This window comes from Protopterus annectens, chromosome 12.part0, assembly GCF_019279795.1.
Source record: "Protopterus annectens isolate FY-2018-M chromosome 12.part0, PAN1.0, whole genome shotgun sequence".
Taxonomy (NCBI): Eukaryota; Metazoa; Chordata; order Ceratodontiformes; family Protopteridae; genus Protopterus; species Protopterus annectens.
In genome coordinates this window covers 498,828,220-498,844,590 of record NC_056746.1, presented here as the reverse complement: position 1 = coordinate 498,844,590, position 16,371 = coordinate 498,828,220, and the positions used below count along the sequence as shown (strand labels likewise).

At 39.5% G+C, this 16,371-nt stretch overlaps 1 protein-coding gene across 3 annotated transcripts in view; it reads left to right on the top strand.

Moving 5' to 3' along the window:
- The window catches only part of OTOA (otoancorin), a 952,220-nt gene that overhangs the window by 318,661 nt on the left and 617,188 nt on the right, over nt 1–16,371 (top strand). For all 3 annotated transcript variants that reach the window (XM_044089617.1, XM_044089616.1, XM_044089618.1), the window contains exon 14: nt 12,601–12,768. In XM_044089617.1, coding sequence (XP_043945552.1) covers nt 12,601–12,768 — 168 coding nt within the window. The remainder of the gene's footprint in view (nt 1–12,600; nt 12,769–16,371) is intronic.

The following is a 16,371-nucleotide window of genomic DNA, read 5'->3' as shown; positions in this document are numbered from 1 at the left end:
CTTTCATATTGTTTTTCCCTCTGAGTGCCCCTTTTTTTATCACTTTCCTATCACCCCATTTTTCTTTTCTTTTAAAGAAATTAGTGCAGGGGTAAGTGAGAGTAAGCAAGTTTGCGGGATGCCAAGCAATGCCTACACAGTATAAGCAGTTTCCCATTTAACAGTGTGTTGGCATCGCTTACCATCATGCAAACCCACACAAACCCGCTTACAACTGCTTAAAACTGCCTTAATCACCCTGTTTCCATCAGCCACTGTTCTGCCCACCAACAAAGTAATCAGCCCTGCCAAAATCTTGAAACCAGGACCCTGTAGACTTTAATCAGAGCAATGTACCACTACACCATCTAAGCTGTAACAATAAATACTGCTTTTCGAAATATATCATTCAGTACAGGTATAGAATAGTAGGGGGCAAACACTGTGGAATCAGTCGTATTTACTGTATATAAATATACACATATTGATGTGTATGGTGATAGATAAATATGAAAAATTATATACATCAGATATATGGAGCTATACATATAAAACAAATATGTATAAAATATATACATATATATTGTTATATAAATATATGTATAGATATCAATAAAGGAATACATATATATATATATATATATATATATATATATATATATATATATATATATCAGTATAGATATATGTAACCCCTTAGTGCAACACATCGGGACCAAGCCTGATGGGGGGGGGGGGGGTAAAGCCATGAAACTGGGAACATATCCAAAATACTGGAGTAGATAAAGCAATACAGCTGATGCAGTAACACCCTTCTGTCTGTTGTAACATATATTGACTGGAATAGCCCAAGTCCAAAACCAAATTACTCCCCACTAGTTACTGACATAAATCTTCACATCATCCCACTGATGTGTCAGACATACACAACATGTATGGGGGCCAGGCAGCAGTACATCTGATAAATATCGGGACATAACATCACAGTAGGGAAATTACACTGAGCTGCTAGGCATGTCACCAAGTACTGTCTAAGCTACAATCCAAACTGCAACTCAGGAAACAAATGAAGGCTCAAGGACACAAAGTCTCCAAAGTGGAAAAAGTAAAAACAGTTTTATTACTTTGCAACTAAACAGTATGATACAAAAAAAATAAACGGTTAAGCACTTTTCGTCTTAATTTAGAAGACTTCTTCAGACCTACAACAGTAGCAAAAGTGCTCAATTTAATACAGACCACATGGTGGTTTCAAAAAACATTAACCAGTGATATTGCATAAGTAATTAAGTAATTAAGCTTGGACACATGACATCAGCAACAAGTCAAATACAAAAACAGCAACTGTGAAAACCTGTAAAGAACAAAAATGTATAGCAGCTTTTGTGCACACAAAGACAGATAGACACATTAAATCACTGCATTTAGGTGGACAGAGTTTAACTCTTAAAATATGTGATAAAAAATTATGAAAAAACTATGGAAAATATATATATATATAAATGTAAATGTTTATATACACATTGTTATGAGTTACAAGAGCGCTCCAAGTGCACTAAAAGTATGCTGCACTCAAAATAAAATTAAATAAGAGACTGCAATTTCAACTTTAACCAGTGTTGATCGACTCAACTGTAATGCTTTCACAAATCACCAACAAGGGTGAAGCAAGCTTAGATGTAAGATGAGACATATTTTTAAAAGATTTAAAACATGAAGTGGAAACCTGCATTCTTTTACTCAACTACAAATAGAGCTGTTTAAAAGACTTAGTTAGACAAAAGACTTGTCTAGCGCATTAGGCTCTTTAATTTCAGAATATAGGCAATGGAAGTGACTTCATTCAAACCTAGGGGGTTATAAGAGTTGAGACACAGTTACAAAATCAACTCCTGTCTTTCCAAAATTAGATAAGGGCCCCCTTTTAGATTAACAGTAACCTGAAAATCACTCTAAAGTGAAAGTGGTGTGTTGGGTGTTCAGTACAATGCCTTGCCAATGCGTTAGAAGGTGACTTTTTTCTAATATGGTAAGTGTGCTCATAAATCCTCTCTCTTAGTTTTCTGTCCGTCTTACCAACATAATATGCTGGACAGGCTACATAACTAGCCAGGTAATCTACGGATTTAGAGTTACAATTAAATCTACCCTTAATTTTCACCTTAAAGGAACCTGCTGTGAATTCTGTCCCTGTTGCTATATATCTGCAATAGTTACAGTTTTCACATTTAAATGTACCACCAGATCTACTACAGGTCTGGAGTTCCATTTCTAAGATCTGTTTCAAGTTCCTGTTCTCCCTGTAAATAAAAGATGGTGAATGACCCAACTTCTCCAACACGTCTGGTTCCATCATGAAGATGCTCCAGTTTCTTTTAAATATAACCTGAATTGCTTTGACTTCCAAACAAAATGAGGTGACAAAACTATTTGAAATCTTTCTAGTGGCTACACCTACTGTTTGTGTACAATCATGATTTGTATTAGTGGCTACTTCCAAATTCACATCCTCTTCTGAGGTGAATGACCTAATAGTAGGTCTAAGAAGTGGTTTGTAAAACCCTTCTCTCCTTTTGTTTACAACTTCATTTACTAAATTAAGGACCAATGTGTCTGGGTAACCTCTCTTTAGAAACATAACTTTAAGTGTCTCACATTCTTCAAGGAAAGTCACTTCATCAGTCACCATCCTTGCTGCACGGACAAGTTGTCCTTTAAGTACACATCTTGTCTGGTGTATAAGATGGCAACTTGTGTAGTGAAGCATGGTGTTAGAATATGTGGGTTTACGGCAGATCCTGGCTACATAGCACTGTTCTTCTATGTTCTTTTTTAACTTAATGTCTAAATACGTGATGGAATTCTCATGATATGTGTGGGTGAACTTGAAAAAACTAGTGCTGCTGTTAAGATGTTGCACATAACTCTGGGCCTCGGATACAGTACCCTTAAACAGTATAAAAATGTCATCCAAAATCTTGTACACATCTTTATTCTGTCAGACCACTCATTATCTGAAAGAATGTTTTTATGTTCCCAGCTAGCCAGCACCAAGTTAGCATAGCTCCCCCCACATGGTGAACCCACAGCCACACCAATTTGTTGTTTGTAAATCGTATTGTCGAACATTACAAAGTTGTTAGAATAACTTCCATGATTTCTTGAAATAACCTAATTTCTCTACTGTTGGCCCCATGCACTAATAGTCTCTCAAATACTCCCTCAATACCTTCCTCATGGGGAATAGAGAAATATAAGTCAACCACATCTTCTGTTAAGAACATTAAAGATTCATCATATTCATTGTTGTTAATGGACGTTAGAAATGCCCATGAATCTCTGCAAACTTTTTCTTCCTTTTTAACATACTTCTTCAAGATAGAATCAATGTATTTTACACTTGCGTATGTGATAGACCCCCGGGAGTTGACTAAGGCCCTCATGGGTGGATTTTGTTGGTCTTTTTGCAATTTCGGCAAACCAAATAATGTTGGCATTTTAGGGCTAGGTGTAAACAAGTAATTGAAGGTTTAATGGTTAAGGTGTTTGCCTTACAAACACAAGGTGCAGGGTTTGAGTCTCATAAGTTAGCTTAGTACTAATCTATGAACCTATGAATATGTCCGTGTCTATCATACCTTCAATGAATAAATCATTTAAGAAACAATGAACCTTTTTATAGGCCTCATTCATCTCATTGACACTGGATTCAGCATAAATACCCCTTTCCAAGACCAGATACATTCTTGAATTGTAGTCACTTAAATTCATAACTACTAGTCCATCTCCATTGTCTGGTTTTAAAAAACGGATAGGAAGACTTTTGGTTAAACTCAGGATATCCCTCTCTCCAGCATCCATGTTTAGTGTGCCAACACTATTCTTGTTGTTTCTTTGCAAGTGCCTAAGGTTAAACTCACATAAATGTTCAAAAACACCCAACAATGGGTGCATTGGTGGGTTGAAGGTACTGGACACTCTCAGGCTTTTGTTAACAGAACTGTTCTCACCAAACATCAAGTTTAAATTGAGTTTACGGGTGAAATGTTTTAGATCAATTAATGTATCAGGAAGTCTAAAGTGGTAATCTGGAACAAAAGTTAGACCCCTGCTAAAAACTTCACAAAGCATATGGTCAATGTCATAGTCAGAGAAGTTATAAATTTTAAAATCACCTTTTCTATTAAACAGAATGGTAGGTTTAATAGTTATTTGTTCCACTTGGTTACCTACTTCTTGGCTCCTTTCACCCTCGTGTTGTACTTGGGTCGATGGTTTTGGCCATTGCTGGGAAAGGAAGACTGGTCATATACATTGTTTGAAACACCACTTTGAGCCCTATTACCTTGACTCTGGGAAGAGTTGTAGTTCCCTTCCCTTACTTCATCAATAGGGACAGTGTTACTTTGTTGGTTAGAGAAATGTTCTGTTACACACTGGTTAAAGTTTGTAACCTAAGCCCCTCTCTCCTGACTTCTTAAAGCCTCTCTTGATTGAATCCAGAGCCACTCTCTCCACATTCAAAGTAACATACTGGTAAGCCACATGAACGGTAGAGTACATGGACTGTGTGAACAACATCATCAGCATGTTTGCCACTCACATACTACCCCTACATATACTGGCCCAATTCACAGTGTAGTCTGATGCCTGAATGTGATATGGGATGTGTCAGTCTGCCCCTACAAATATATGCGGCTGACAGAGCACCAGAAACTGGAGCAGCATGCAAAGTCAGATAGAAAAGGACCCATAACACTTACATCCACCCCCTCCCTACACAGACCAAATAACACATTCATAATACACTGCTACACAATCCTGACAGTCTGGCAACAATTGGCAGAAATACATAGTCCTCTCAACTGTATAGAGTCCCACAGAACATCCAGGCTTTGTCCTCATATATAAGGCCTTCTACTCATAACATGTCTGGCAGTGTGATACATCACTGGGATGATATCTGGAATGAAATCTCTATATAATGATTTACTATACCTATCCACCTCTTACAGCATGACATCTGGACAAAGCCTGACATATTTGGGGGCAGAGGCCCAAACACATATTGCTGTTATAAACTGAGAAAGTTGCTGGTGTAACAGGATTGTTGTAGCATATCTGTTCTGATGGATATGAAGTCAAAAACACACATGGATGTTATCATTTACTGACCGCAACCCTCAGAGTATGCTACTGAATTTCCAAGGCCAATAAATGTGTGAGTAACACACCAAATATAAGTCCAAACTCTGACCAGTCTGCGGATAGCCCTACAGTTGAGAGTTTTGTCAACTACATAACACTATCAGACTTAAATTCACGCATAGCAACCATATCCACACAAACTCTGTCAAACTACTTCAACTGTTTAACAGCAATACTTACATTCTGTCCCTATGTCTGGAACATTCTCCCCCAGTTTGTTGGGCTGTCTCCACAGTGTTTGTTGTAAGAGGTATTTTCAACTACCCTCTGTGATGCTGTTTGTCACACACCTCCATGAAGTTCTCCTCACAGGCAAGGAAAAGGGGCAATGCCCACATGAAGTACTCAGTTATAGGAGTGTGTTTCCATGCTATTGGGTATGGGAATTATACCACAGCTGTTCTACATGCAATTAGCAAGTGGGGGACTCCAACTGGTGCACAGGCCATTAGCTGCTCATGACCATTACCTACTAAAGGCAAGCCCCTGCCTATACAAAACAGATGTATATCCTACATCTGTCTCAGAGAGAGAGAGAGAGAGTGAGACAGAGAGAGAGACACACACACACACACACACACACACACACACACACACACTGAAATTGATGGATTATACAAAGTGAACAAAAAAACACAGGTATTTCAAACAATTAAGCATGTAATGGAATGTAGCAGGGGATATGTAAATGTGGAAAATGGGAAGTTCAAACAATATTATGTCTCAACAACACATGTTGTACTGATATATTGCTGAACAGAGCCTATGGCCATAGCATCTGTGTCTGTCTGCAGTGACACAGAACACAGTTCAGGGCCCTGAGTCACCCCAGGAAAGGATGGCTATATGACCACCACTGGAGTGTGTGTTGCACAATACTGACTGTGACACTGCTAGGCCAGCTACTGGGATGTTGCAGATATCCATATGTTAACTGTCAATACAAATATGATATACATGTTTGTCTCAGACATCTGAGGGACCTATACAGAGTATTTGCATACTGAAATACTGTCACAGCTGTATGTGTTAAACTGCATGGGATATACTGAGCTCATACCATTCAACTGTCCAGTGTTATGCACACTGACCATATGTGTGCCTCATATTTGTTGTTATGTCATCAAGAGTTGTGTTATGTCTGGCAAATGATTATAAACCTGTGAACACTGACATTACAACATCACCTTCTCTTTCATTTGGCTGTAACCGATAGCGGTCAACACAGCAGATCATCTGTCTCCATGTCTTCCAGTCCTCTGCATCTTGCTCTGTCACACCAATCACCTGCATGTCTGCTATCACCACATACATACACCTAATCTCAGGCCTTCCTCTTTTCCTTTTTCTTACCTGATAGCCTCATCCTTTCACAAATATACTCAGCATACCTCATCATCACATGTCCAAACCAACATAATCTTGCCAATCTCTGGCTTTGTCTCCAAGCTGTCCAACCTGGCTTGACCCTCTAACATACATATTACTAATCCTGCCCAACCTGGATACACCCAGTGCAAATCTTAACATCATTAACTCTGCTATGTCCAGCTCTGACTCATGCCTTTTTTTTCACTGCCAATGTGTCCAACCCATATAACATAACTGGACTCACTACCCTCTTGTAGACCATCCCTATCAATCTTAATGGTACTCGTCTGTCACAAATCACACCTGACACTCTTCTCCACCACCCACATCCTACCCATACTCTCATCTTCACCTCTCCCCCACACTCACCATTACTCTAAACTGTTGTTCCCAAGTATTTACACCTATCCACCTTTGAAAACTGTACTCCCTGCATCCTCACCATTCCTCTATCCTCCCTCCCATTCACATACACATATTCTGTCTTAGTCCTGCTGACCATCATTCCTCCCCTCTCTAGTCCATACCTCCACCTCTCCAGGGTCTCCTCAACCTGTTCCCTACTCTCAATACAGACCACAATGTCATCTGCAAACAGCATAGTCTGCGGGGACTCCTGTCTGATCATGTCTGTCAACCTGTCCATCCCCACTGCAAATAAGTGAGGGCTCATAGCTGATCCCTGATGTACTCCCACCTCCACCTTAAATGCATCTGTCACTCCCAATGCAGAACTTATCACCATCACACTAGCCTTGTACATATCCTGTAGCATTCTTACAGATTCCTCCGCCACTCCTGACAACCTCATACAATACCACAACTCCTCTTTAGGCATTCTGTCATATATTGTTTCTAAGTCCACAAAGACACAGCGCAACTACTTCCGACCTTCTCTGTATGTCCCCATCAACACTTTCAGAGTAAACATTGCATCTATAATGCTCTTTCCTGTTATGAAACCATGCTGCCGATCAGTAATCCTCACCTCCCTACTTAATCTAGCTTCCACCACCCTTTACCATTACCTCATGCTGTGACTGATCAATGTTATCCCTCTGTAGTTACTACAGCTCTGCACACCACCCTTATTCTCATAATCAGTATCCAAACACATTTTGTCCACTCCTCATGCATCCTCTCACTTTCCAAGATTACAGTAAACAATCTGGTTAAAAAGACCACTGCCATTTGTCCTAAACACCTCCATGCTTCCACAGGTATGTCATCTGGACCAATAGCCTTTCTATTATTAAACCTCTTCATGGCTATCCTTACTTCCCCCTTAATAACCTGTTGCACGTCCTGATTCACCATACTCACATCATCCAACCTTCTCTCTCTCTCTCACATTCTCTTCATTCAACAGCCCATCAAAGTACTGTTTCCACCTGCTCAACACACTCTCCTCGCTTGTGAGTACACTTCCACCATTATCCTTTATCAGCCTTATTTGCTGCACATCCTTCCTAGCTACATGCCTCTGTCTAGCCAATTGCTACAGGTCCTATTCTTCATCCTTGGTGTCCAACTTTACATACAACCCTTCAGATGCCCCATACTCAGCCTTTGCAACCACTCTCTTTGCCACACACCCAATCTCCCTATACATCTGTCTACTTTCTTCATCTGTCTGACAATCCCACTTCTCCTTGGCCAACCTCTTTCTCTCTATACTTCCCTATATTTCCTCATGCCACCACCAGGTCTCCTTGTCTTCCTTCCTCTGTGCAAATGTCTCACTAAACCCCATTCTACTCATCTCCCTTACTAGCTCAGATGTAGTTACCCAGATATTTGCTAAGTCTTTACTGCCACCCACTGCCTGTCTGTCTTAACTCTTCCCTGAACTCAGACTCACAGTCACCCTTTCTCAGTATCCAGCAGTTGATCCATGGTGCTGCCCTCACACTCCTCCCCCCTTCTTCATCACCAGTGTCATCCCACAGATCAATATTCCATCTGCCTAACTACACTTTCCCCTGTCACCACTTTACAGTTACCAATCCCCTTCAAACAGGCCCACCTGCATAGGAGATAATTCACCTGTGTGCATCTTCCTCCACTCTTGTACGTCACCCTATGCCCTTCAGTTTTGTAAAACTATGTACACACCGCAGTCATGTCCAATGTCTGTTGCAAACTCCACCACCATCTCACCTTCTGCATTCCATTGCTTAACACCATACCTATGCATCAATTCTGCATCCACTCTGTTCCCTTCACCAACATGCCCATTGAAATCTGCTCCAATCACCACTCTCTAACCCTTGGATACACTCATCACCACTTCATCCAACCACACCAAAGTACATCTGTCTCATCCATCACACACACAATTAGCGGAGCATATGCACTAACAACTGTCAACATTACACCATCAATTCCCACCTCTTAAACATCACTCTACCTGACACTCTTATCACCTCCACAAACAGTCTTGGCATAATGTTCCTTCAGGTTAACCCCTACACCATTTCCCCTCCCATACACACCATAATAGAACTATTTGTACCCGACTCACTATGATACACACAACTGTACAGCCCTTCCATCTGGTCTCTGGCACACACAATATATCCACCTTTCCTCTGTCCAGCATATCAGCTAACTCTGTCCCCATACCAGTCATACTCACAACATTAACAGTTCCTTCCCTCACTACCACACACCTAACCTTTCACCTCTCTGCCTGCCATGTGAACGTCAGACATCCTCCAGAGTATGTCTGTGAATGCAAAGGCTACTGCACTATCAAATGACATATGTGTGTTACAGCAATATGAAGAAAGTGCCACTAATTGTGGCCCATAGCCCACCATGTATGTGCGGTGTCCTTCAGATGTCATGCCTTAACAGGTTGACATGACTAACTGAGCATCAAGACTGTAATTACAGTGTGCCATACTGACATAGAACAGAAATATATAGCGGGTATTACCTGTGCATATGTATGTATGGGTAGATATACCTGGCTGCGTCATAACAACTGACATTGGATGCAAAACATCAGGTGAATAAGCTGTACATGTTGTACATGTGTCTAACCTTAGTTTCTGTGCAGCCAACACAGTTACACTTCTACAGCTACTGGTGGTGTCATGGACTTAGAATATTTTGTGATTCAGCAAATTTCCCCTCATTTGCATACCCCACTGCCTTAGTCCATAGTTACTGCACTACCCCAGAACCTTTCCCCTTAACAACCACTGTTCCCTGGTAATGTTTTGATTCTGCATGCCATTGACTATAATGGCAAAATGCAGATTTTTTTATTTTCGACAATATCCTCTTTGCGCGCTGCTGCCTTGTGCTTAAATGGCTGAGATCAGCCAAAAAAAATACATATATGTGGCCACTGGCATAACTAAAGTTTATAATACATGCTTTTATTTCAGCTGTCATGCCTCCATTTTGCTATTTGCAGAAATGTGTTCGGTTAGTAACCGAATACATTTCTGCAACTAGCACTGTTCCTGCATAGATGCCTGCCTGCTTCCTGAATCGCTAATTCACCTCATTTGCATATTTTTCACCAGCAAATGAGGCAATTAGCATTCTGCATGGCTTTCAGTGCAGGAACAGTGTCGGCAGGCTTGTGCACGTCAGATCAGCTGTTTGCTGAATCACTCAGCAGCCATATTCCATGCAGGAGCAGCTACACTGTTCCTGCATGGAATAAAATGTTTAATGAATCCCGGGGTATGTTTTTAACAAAAAAGTGTTTACTTGCTTCTTCATGCATGTGAACACTCTTTTATGGAAAAACACACCTGTCCTCCTTGGCATACCATTCTAACTAACCATTAGCTGCTTGATGTTGCTCCAATTGCTTCCTAACTTACGTAGCCCTAATACAACATCCTGGGGCTGAGACTGCTGCATCCAGTTGGCAGGCTGGGGAGGGGAAGTGGCAAATCCAGAGCAGAGTAACCTGGCAGAGAGTTATATTCTGTCTTAGTATACCTGGGGGGGGGGTCATTTCTGTTTTGCCCTAACTGGATAGGGATGCTTAATGTCATGTGTATCACCACATCAAGTGTCAATTAGCTCCCAACAGAGGCCTGTATGCCAAACTCAGTGGCTATCTACCATGCAGTTATAGCTTTATCCTGTAATAGGGAGGGTACTGTCTTGCATGAAGAAACAATACTCTCCCTCTCATAATGGCTGAGCCAACAGTTACTGCCCCCCCCACCACAAACCCCCACTCCCCTCACCTCCACCTGGCTCTGCCAGTGCCCAAGTAGCTAATTCAGCTTGAAATGCCTGGCTCACAGTCAGGGCTCTGTCTATGTTGTTCAAAAGAAGAAAGTCAAAAAACTTACTCATGAAATTCCTGCTGAGTATAGAAATGGATCTCCCTTCTGATGTCCTGCATTAATATTAATGAACTTGAAGGAAGCAATCATATAACTGCTGGGACACTAGTTAGGCTTAAATGTAATTTGTAAGGAACTCTAAAGCAAACAGATAATTGCCAATCTGTTAAATTAACAAAAAAGGCAAGTTTTGACATACTGTGAATTTAACAGGTTGCCTTACTTTACAGTTGTTTATACAGTTAAGTCTAATTAGCTGTTCCCAAACATAGATGATTATGACTGATTTTCGACTCCTAACAAACTTTTTATACATTCAAGACATGAATGTCTAGAAATTCACTCTGAAGGTATAGTGAAGTGAACCTCCAGAGATGACTTTTGACATCCATATCAAAGGCACATAACAAGTTGGTTATCATCAGAGGTTCATTTAAATTTGTTGTAGTATATTGCACTTTAGCTGCTTGTATAAACCATTGCTTACAGAAAAAATGTGTAGGAATGCAAAGTGTGTTACAACTTTAAAAGCTGTGCAATGCATCTAGTGCCTCACAGGCAGTGGCTAGATACGATATCTATGATGCTGTAAAAAGCCATTATGCATTTCATATTGCAATACACACAAAACAGTGTCACACAAAAAAGTGCAGCAGTCTGAAGTGTCTTACAGCTATTAAAACCACTTTAGCTTCTGACTGTTCTTCTACTATAGCTACTGTTAGTATGGGATCTATATTAGTTCGCTAAATAGCTATTCAGTGAATACCCATTCATCAAACACCTATTTCTCAAAACCGCTCTTCGGCAAACGGCAAATTTTCACTAGGGAAAAAAAGTGGTTGTCCAACCAGACGACCGCAAAAAAAACCCATAAAATTTAAAACCTACCAAGGTGGGGGGCTATGCCCCCCACATCCCCCTGACTAAATATACCAACTCTAAGATCCTACTACAGTGGGGGAAAGGGCAAATTCCAGAAAGTGACCAACCGTTTGGATTGCCCTAGTGAAAATTTGACATTCTCTGAAGAGCGACTAATGAGTATTTACTGAATAGCCATTCAACGAACTGATATAGACCTGTTAGTATGAGATTAGAGTTAAGCATAGTTGTGGTGCTTCATGTACTAAAATAATGTAACTATGTCCTGACAGCAAGCTGAGGACATTAAGAGGTTGCTCCATCAGACCTCCATATTTGGTGGGACGTTTCTACAATACTTAGTCCATGATCCTTAAAATAGTACCATGTGGAAGAATGTGAAGTATGTGTGAAAGAATAGGCAGGGGGCACATGAAACACAGATTACTTAAATGCTAAAACAACTACTTTATTAACGTGAAGTAGTCTGTACTAGTAAGAGGATGCTAAACTAGTTAGTAGCGTAGTTTCTCAGGAACTGGTTTTAGGCTGTATCTCTACACTGCTAATGTAGCTCACCACTCAGAAGAGATTAACTGAAGTAAACAACTACAACACCACTGAATGAATAATTCTTCAGTAATTCTTCAAACTGTGTTGAAAATATACTAATAATTTCTGATAATGAAATAAACATCGTTTTATTCTGGAATCAAGCCATTAACATGAAGTTATAGTAAACAAGACAAATCAAATGTTCATTGTATTATAAATGCAGCTGGTTGATTTTACTAAGAAATCTGTATGCCATTTGCTAACAAAGTACGCCTACTTACAAGGATTATGTTTTGCACAGCTTACATCATTCTATAACATTAGCCAACTGGGAGCGCTGGTTTCAGGAATCAGTATTAACATCTTTTACACCTTAAGTTTGGATGAACTCTTTGACTTTGTGGATGGACCGTTGTCAGAATATATTTCAGATCTAACACCTGCCCAACAACATGCAGTAATCAAGCAGGTAAGCATAATTTAAAGGCTACGCAGATGGTCTCCATGTGATCAGTGATCAGAGGTGGAGATTTTCCGTGGGATTCACATTACTAAAATGTTTACAGAGTATATAGTGATTGAAGCTTTCCATAGATTGTGGTATGTGTTATTATGCAAGCCTCACCTTTTAATATTTAATGTCACAAGTAATTTCTGCTATTTTAAATATTGTTTTCATTAGAATATTCTAAAGAAGAAAGTGTTTACAAATTGATATTGAAAAATTATGAGTAAATATAATTGCAGGTGAATACAAATGGGTGTCAGTAAATTCTTCATCTGCATCTGGTAGTACCCACTCAGCCCAACTCCATGAGAAAAAAAAGAAAAATACATAAGTATTTATTTTATTTATTTATTTATTTTACATTTGTTGACCGGGATAGTCCAACTGGATTAATGTCCATTTTCAGTGGAGGCCCGGGGAGAAAAGCTCCAAGGTAAACATGTAAGTACTAACAAAGAAGGCATATTACTAAGGTAGACAGATAAGTAATAACAAAAAAGACATATTAGAGATGAGATATTTACAAATGACATAAGCAGACATGAAATAGATTATATCACAAGTTCGAGTTACCCCTGGTAACAGTCAGGGGAAAAAAATAACAGTAATTTGATTAATAGATTATATACATTCATGGTGAAAGTTAGACAGGCTTGTTACAGTGACAAAGCCAGTTTAGTGCCAGATGTTGTTTGAGTTTAGCTTTGAATTGGGATAGGGAGGAGAACAAAGTAATGTTAGCTGGAAGGAGATTCCATGCTTTGCCTGCAGAGTTTGCAAAGAGGGAGTCACCGGCTACATTGTTAATTTTAATTGTCTTAATCTGTAGTCTGTTTGAGGATCGGAGCAGTCTTGGATTGTTATTGGGGGGGGTGATCATATTTTTAAGAGCTGGTGTGTTATCTGGATAATAGAGGATTGTATTAGCCATAATCAAAAGGTTATATTGGATTAGACTGGGAAGTTCTAGCCACCCAAGCTGTTTAAGGTTGATGCAATGGTATGTTCTAAAAGATAGGCCAGTGGCAAACCTGGCAATGTGGTTGTAACAGATTGAAAATTTATTCAGTACAGTTTTATTTAGATTAGTGAGAAGGGGGGATGCATATAACAGTGCTGAAAGCAGCTGGGAGCGAGCTATGGCAACAATAGCCGGAGGGGTTAGGAAGGCTTTTATTCTATAACAGTGACCCTAGTTTTTTATTGATGGTTTTGATCATTTGGTTTACATGAAGGTCAAATTTTAGGTTATTATCAATTATTACTCCTAACAGTTTTGTAGAGGAGTCGGGGTGATTATTGTGCCATCTTTTGCATTTATGGTGAAGGTAAATGGTGTGGACCTTTGTGTTGAAGAGAATAACAGCATTTTAGTTTTTTGGGGATTTAGCAACAATTGACATTCGGAGAGCCAGGTTTCTATAGTATTAAAGGTGGATTGGGTAACATACCTTAATTCTGAGGGAGATGTGGCTGAGCAAATCAGGGTGGAATCATCAGCGTATTGGATACAGCTGACATTCGGGATGACTGTATATAGGTTGTTTATGGGTCTACTTTATTCTCTTGAAAGCTTAAAAGGGCTAATACGAATAGTGCAATACATAAAGAGCGAACCACAAAGACTTCAAATGTACTAAACTGTGAAATTTAAAACCTCAAACCGTCATAGTCGGCCAACCCACCACCCACAACACACTACCTACCCAAACACAATAAAAATACACATACATACACTATCCAAAACCCTACTTCTAACCCTAAATTAAAGCACCAAAATCCTACTGCTAACTCTACACTAAACCCCACATGCACAACTATCTATGCACTATCCTTAATCCCTCCCTAACCCTAAAGTCCATAACTACCGCACACACTTCTCCTATGGAGCTATACCCAAACAAACTAAATATTCCGCACAAATACAATTAACAAATCCCTACACTAAACCTTACATACATTACCTACCTATTCACTTACCTTAACCCGCACCCTAACCCTAAGGTCTGTAACTATTGCACACTTACCTTACACAGCTATACCACAGATAGGCCAACTATGACGATTCGACACTTCTCTTTTCACCGTTTCGTTCGTTCGACGTATTTGCGATTCGCTCTTTATGTGTCAAGCAATTTGTATTCGCCCTTTTCAGCTTTCGAGAGACTAAAGTAGACCCTGTTGTTTATAAAGATGGAAAACAGTAGGAGTCCTAATATGGAGCCATGTAGCACTCCAAGGGTGTTAGGTAACAGGATGGAGAGCTTGTTCTGCCAGAGGACAGCCTGCTGTCTCCCAGTGAGGTAAGATTTAAACCATTGAATGGCACTGGTATTTAGACAAAAAGATTGCAGGGTATGAATCAAACGTTGGTGATCCACCATGCCAAATGCCTTTGAAAGATACAAGAAGAGGGATGAGGATATTTGATTATTGTTATGATTATTATTAATGGTATTGGCGAATGTTAGTAGGGTTGTGGTTGTGCTGTGGTGTGGACGGAAGCCATGTTGGGTATTGGCCATGAGGTGATTCTGAATTAAGTGGTGCATGAGTTGTTTGTGTATACATTTTTCCATAATCTTAGCTAGTGGAGAAAGTATAGCTATCGGTCTGTAACTGGAGAATTCAGTGGAGGAACCTCCTTTATGTAGTGGTATTACATAGGATGTTTTCCAAATTGTGGGCATTTTTACCTCTGCTATAGTGCCGTTAATTAGTATAGATACTGGATAGGCTATGGCATCAGCTGATTTTTGAAGGTACTCAGCAGAGAGTTGATCAGCTGAGAGTGTGGTGTGTTTTAATTTTTTGAGCAAGGTACGGATAGGTAATGTGGACACTGGTTGAAGCTGAAAGAGAGTAGGTTTATAGGAGTGGTACTATCAGGGCCAGGGGAGCTGGGAGGTAGTTGGATAGCTAGGGCCTGAGTATCAATCAATCAATCAATCAATCAATCAATCAATCAATCAATCAATCAGTCAGTCAGTCAATTAATCAATTAATCATTTTCTGCATAAAAAATAAGTGGATTGCAAATAGACCACCATCTTTTTAAAGGCAGATCAGTATTAGTATCCAAAGTTATCTCCATAGTTCCAGGATCATACTTTTATCAGCTAAACTAGCTAGCAATATTATTTTGAATATTTCTTTAGAACGATTCTCAGTGTTACAAAGAATTCAAATAGAAGGTGCACATTTAGTCATTTTCCTGGTAACTATATTAACTAGCGGGCATGTTTTTATCCACCAGGAGTGAATGTGGGTACAGGATCACCAAACATAATACCAAGTACCTTGATGTCCAAAGCCATGCCAATACAGTTTCTCTGGATATTTCCAGCTCACATTTGAGGTGATATAAATAAGCTCTAAAGAAAATTGTCTGTTTGATAATTTCAGTTCTAAAAGACCAGATATAGACATTGTAAAAATTTCACAATTTCATAAAATCTTCATTAGTAATTGAAAAAAAATATATATTTTTCAAGCCTGAAAAAATATAATTGTTGGGTTAACTAGTTAACCAACTATTATACTTTGCATATTACATATTTTTTT